General features: G+C 30.0%; 1 protein-coding gene across 1 annotated transcript; it reads right to left on the bottom strand.

Moving 5' to 3' along the window:
* Positions 1 to 1,004: 1,004 nt before the first annotated feature.
* On the bottom strand, positions 1,005 to 2,753 carry LOC109818665 (glutathione S-transferase U9). Its single transcript, XM_020384195.3, has 2 exons — positions 2,339 to 2,753; positions 1,005 to 1,546 (listed from the first exon to the last, which is right to left on the bottom strand). The coding sequence occupies exons 1-2, from the start codon at positions 2,657 to 2,659 to the stop codon at positions 1,172 to 1,174; spliced, it is 696 nt and encodes a 231-aa protein (XP_020239784.1). The 5' UTR covers positions 2,660 to 2,753; the 3' UTR covers positions 1,005 to 1,171.
* Positions 2,754 to 4,889: the final 2,136 nt, after the last annotated feature.

The raw sequence follows: 4,889 nt of genomic DNA, 5'->3' as shown, positions 1-4,889 counted from the left end.
GTATTCTTTTTCTATTTGTCTTCTTTTTATACTTTATTTTAATTTTCTTTTGCAAGGTGAGAGTTGGGCCACTGGCCCAAATTCATTTTTTTCATGTTCTTTATGAACACTGGGCTCCATTAGCCCATTTGTTTTTTTTTTACCTTTCAGTTTTTTTTTCTGTCTATTTTTTTAAGACCACGATGAATTTTACTAAGAAAAACAAGCACTTAAAAAAGTGAAAATATAAGAAAAAAAATATGAAATAAAAAAGTTTGTAGTAAATTTCATAATAGTGAAATAGTTGAAAAAATAAGTTTAACGATAAAGAAATCGAAAATAATGTGATCAAAATATTGTTCTTTATTAATGTTATAGATTAATCAACTAGAAAATTAAGTAAAAAAAAAAAAGAAGTATAAATATATAGACTAATATTCATTGATACAAGATATAAGTCTAAACACTTAAACTAAATCTAAAGAGTTAATATAAATTATGTATATGTATATATTTATAATTTATCATTGAAAATATTTGTAAAAAAATAAATTAATATATCAAATTTAATATCATATTCAAATGGATTCAAATGACTTTTTTTTTTAAAATTTTATCCTAAATTAGTATTTTAGTCAATACGATACACAAACATGTTTTTTATATATAATTAAATTTTATAATAAATTATATATAAATAAGTACTATATTTAAATATATAAATTATATTTAAAACTTATATAAATATAGATATTTTTAAATGTATAAATTATAATTTAGATTTATAATAAATATTTATATTGTAACATAAAATTATTTTATTTATTTTAAACTATGAATATTTAATTCATAAATAATTATGGTAAATAAAAATTAAATTTGATAAAAAATTTTAAAAAAATCTTTACACACTCTTTAATTAAAGAAATTTTTTTAAAAATACTCTCACAATATACCAATTTATATTTAATATATAGGTGATTGATATCAATTCAAACACAACCAGTTACCATCTTTGATATCAATTCAAACACAACCAGTTACCATCTTTGATATCAATTCAAACACAACCAGTTACCATCTTTTCAAATACATGTCTTTGGTACAAGTGTATTGCACTCCCTGTTATTGAGAACTACAGACAAGACTTAATTAACACGAAGCAAATTTACGTGGGAAAGTAAAGTACATATCAAGGTGTGGCAGAAGACTTCAGTGCAGATTGCCTATAATGCTGAAGAATCGCCACTGTTTTTTCATGTGGAAGAGCTGCTTTTTTCACTGCTTCTACCTCAACAATTGCCATCAACCAAGAAAACAACACTGGAAACTTTTCTGGCACGATGAACTTCATGCCAAGAACTTCTTCCTGAGCCTTGTAAGGACCAAATAGCACACAAAACACAATTTCCAAGATTCCAAACTTGTTTTCAACACCAACATTGCCTTCTGCCTGATAGCTTTTCATCCCATCTTCAAGCAGACTCAGTTTCTCATATATTTGGTTAATAGCCTTTTGTTGCGCTTCTCCATCAGTTTTCACTACTAGAAAACTGTTCTCCATTAACTGCAATGGTATAATAGAGAAAAAACAAAACACATGCATTAGTGTTGGGAACACAAACGGAGTTAAACGTGGTGATATTCCTGAAACAGACTATAAGTAAAATCACATAAGTGAATTGGACACTATTTCTTAACCCAAATCTTTGAATCTTTCTCACTTGTATGTTATTCAGCATATCTAACTTTATTCAATGTAGGACTCTCATTCACATTTACATACCAATAATTAGAATAAAACTACATAAGTGAATGGTTTAATTACCCAAGTCAAAATCTTAGTTCAAAAGTTAGGTAAGTAAACTTTAAAAAGCTAAGAATTTAACCGACATGCTTTGAGTTTTATAGGTTTCACAAGTTGTAAATCAATCATAAATCATCTTAATTTGTATGACTTTCAAAGTGGATATTATAAAAGTCAACCGACTTTATCATATATAATTTCTGATTGAATGTCAGATGCATATATCATTTATTCAAGAAAATTGTTTTTTTTTTTTTTACATGAGCTAAAAGACAAAATTTGTACGTGAAATAGAAATACTCATTAGTTTTTTCTTAGCATTCTCTAACCACTTTCACCAAACAAGTGGTGTGCGATGTGAAAGCAATCACATGACACCAGTTACAACGTGTGCAACTTAGCCAACAAAATCTCAACTCAAATCAGCAGCTTTTTTTAGTGGTTAAGTTTTTAAGCCACTGATACTATCATATTTTGTATACATCTACTAATAGTCTATACTAACATAAACACTAATATGGAAGCAAGAAATGCATTGATATGGTTGAATACCTGATCCTGGATGAAGTTAGACCAGAAGCGAGCTTGTGCTCTTTTGTAGGAATCACTGGGAAGCAGTTTAGGACCATCTTTCCATGTTTCATCAATGTACTCAAGGATCACCATGGATTCAGCTATGGCCTTTCCATTATGAACAAGCACAGGAACCTTCTTGTGAACAGGGTTGTACTTCAGAAGTAAATCACTCTTATTTCTCAAGTCTTCTTCCACATACTCGTAGGGTATGCCCTTGTGTTTAAGGGCCAATTCAACCCTCTTGGCAAAAGGGCTATGCCACATTCCATGCAGGATCACCTTGCTTTGCTCTGCCATCACTCTAGACTTACTCTCTGGTATGTTGTGTTGGATGTGATCAATTGATGATGGTGTTCATGTTGGGCCAATGGCTTTGTTTATATAAATTGTTTTAAACTTGATCCCCAAGTCTTCCATATGGGGATAAAATATAATATTCCAATTTTCAAATGAGTATTTAAATAAAATAATTTACTCTAATTAAAAATATTTCTTGATATCATAATCATATATGAGGGGGCAAATTGGTACGAACCCGTTTTCATGGGTACAAACTAATTACCACTTGTTTATTTCTTTATAAATGTAAGAAATACTTTGTTATATAAACATTCAAAGTTGGTTTAAGTAATGTGAAATTTCCCTTAAAAAAAGTAATGTGAAATTTCTTTTAAAATACATACATATGTAATAGTTAAACATCTCAAACATAAAATTTTTATATGTTGAATTTCTTATAATGTATCATGTTATGACATTTGGTGTTTCCAAGTTGTTGGTTTATTACATGTTTTAAATTGAAGTATATTGATACATAAATATGTTATGTTATGTTGATTTTTTTTTTTTTTATAAGATGATGAATTAGATGTATTTATGATGTCGAGTTGAGATGTGTTGTGTATGTATAAAAAGAAGTGTTGTTTAAGTTGATTATAAATGATGCAATTTTTTGTGTTGTGTTGAATGTAAAACAATAAGAAAGTGAGTTATTTTCTCTGGTGAAAGATCCCATTTTGAGGATCTGAGTTATGGTATTCTAAGAGTCCAAAGATGAAAATCCTTCGAAGAGAGAGTTGACTCTTGAAGTGGAAAGTTGCTTTAAAATGTTATCTTCTCTAGGTTCTTAGTTGATACAGTATGGGGACAAGGTCAAGCCATATTATTTTATTAAGTAGCCATTGAATAAGGCATAAGGTTGAAGGAAATTTTTTTGAATTGAGTGCTAAAATAGAGCACAATATTTGGAGGATAGTCATCGAGTTAATTCCATATACATTTAGTTTATGCATACTAATGTTGTGGTATACCTAAACCCTAGTTGTTCTATTCCTAACAATAGTACTGAAATTTTCTTGTTTAAGTGATGAAATTCGAGAAATCATTTATGTATCAATAAAAGCTTTTCAGCCAAATTTGTATTGTATGACATAGTGAAGAAAGGTCTTTATGTGTTTTTGATTTTGTAGGGTCAAACCGCTTAAACTACTTACTTGTGTTGTTAAAGACCTCCTAAGTTGAAATGCCTAACAACACATAGAAATGTTGTGTTGTCTATTATGTTGTTAAGACGTTTACTATGAAGATGAGATGTATGGTTGTGGTGTTGAGTTGTTTGTTATGTTGTGTACCTTATATTAAGTTGTTTCGAAGTTGTATTACCAATAGTGGATTGTTTATCCGAGTTAATGTGTTGTGCCTTGTGGAGCTTTCATGGTGAGAGTTGTTTTATGATGATAAAGCTAGTTAATTATTGTTTTCTATTATATATGTTATTTTCTTGTTACACAAGTTTACCCTTGTTTTTCCATGTGTTGGACTATGATGCTTATGTGACACTCTTACTACCCCAATACATACATTGTAATAATGTAATTAAATTAAGAAAAATAACTTTCAAAGTTGGTAATAGGGTTCACATAAAAACCGTTAGAAACGTTCTTCGATATCCAAAATATTTTGAAAATGAAACTTGGAAAATAAAACATAAGAGGTTATAAAATGTTTTCAAAATAATAAGTACAGCTCCATTTACAAATAAATTTCATGTCCTAGAAGTCCTCTGCCCCGATGTCACAATATCAGAGCGTACCCACAACTCAACTGTTAGCATTCTAGATGTCACTCATAGCCGGATGTTCCTCACCTAAAACATTCACAAATTATCGGTGAGAAAAGAAAACATCTATATGAAAAGCACACAAGAAAAATCCACAATATCGTTTCATCATAACTCATTACTTATTAAAGTATTTACAAGCATTTCTATCTATCATAATTCTATCAATCACACAACATCTTCACATCACAATTCACAATCACACCAATCACAAATCTTGCAATTAACCCTATGTCAAGGTCACGCCTGTAGCATCTCTTGCTCGAGGTCGTGCCACCCCTGACATAAGCATTAATTGCCTCACACATCCCACCCTATGCCAAGGTCCTGTAGCATCTCTTGCCCAAGGTCGTGCCACCCCCGACATAAGCATGAGAAATCACACATCCTACATTGTGCCAAGGTCAC

This window comes from Cajanus cajan, chromosome 6 (genome assembly GCF_000230855.2).
Source record: "Cajanus cajan strain Asha chromosome 6, NIPB_CcT2T_4, whole genome shotgun sequence".
Lineage (NCBI taxonomy): Eukaryota > Viridiplantae > Streptophyta > Magnoliopsida > Fabales > Fabaceae > Cajanus > Cajanus cajan.
Note: the sequence above shows the minus strand (reverse complement) of the source record. Positions and strands in the feature narration are given on the sequence as shown.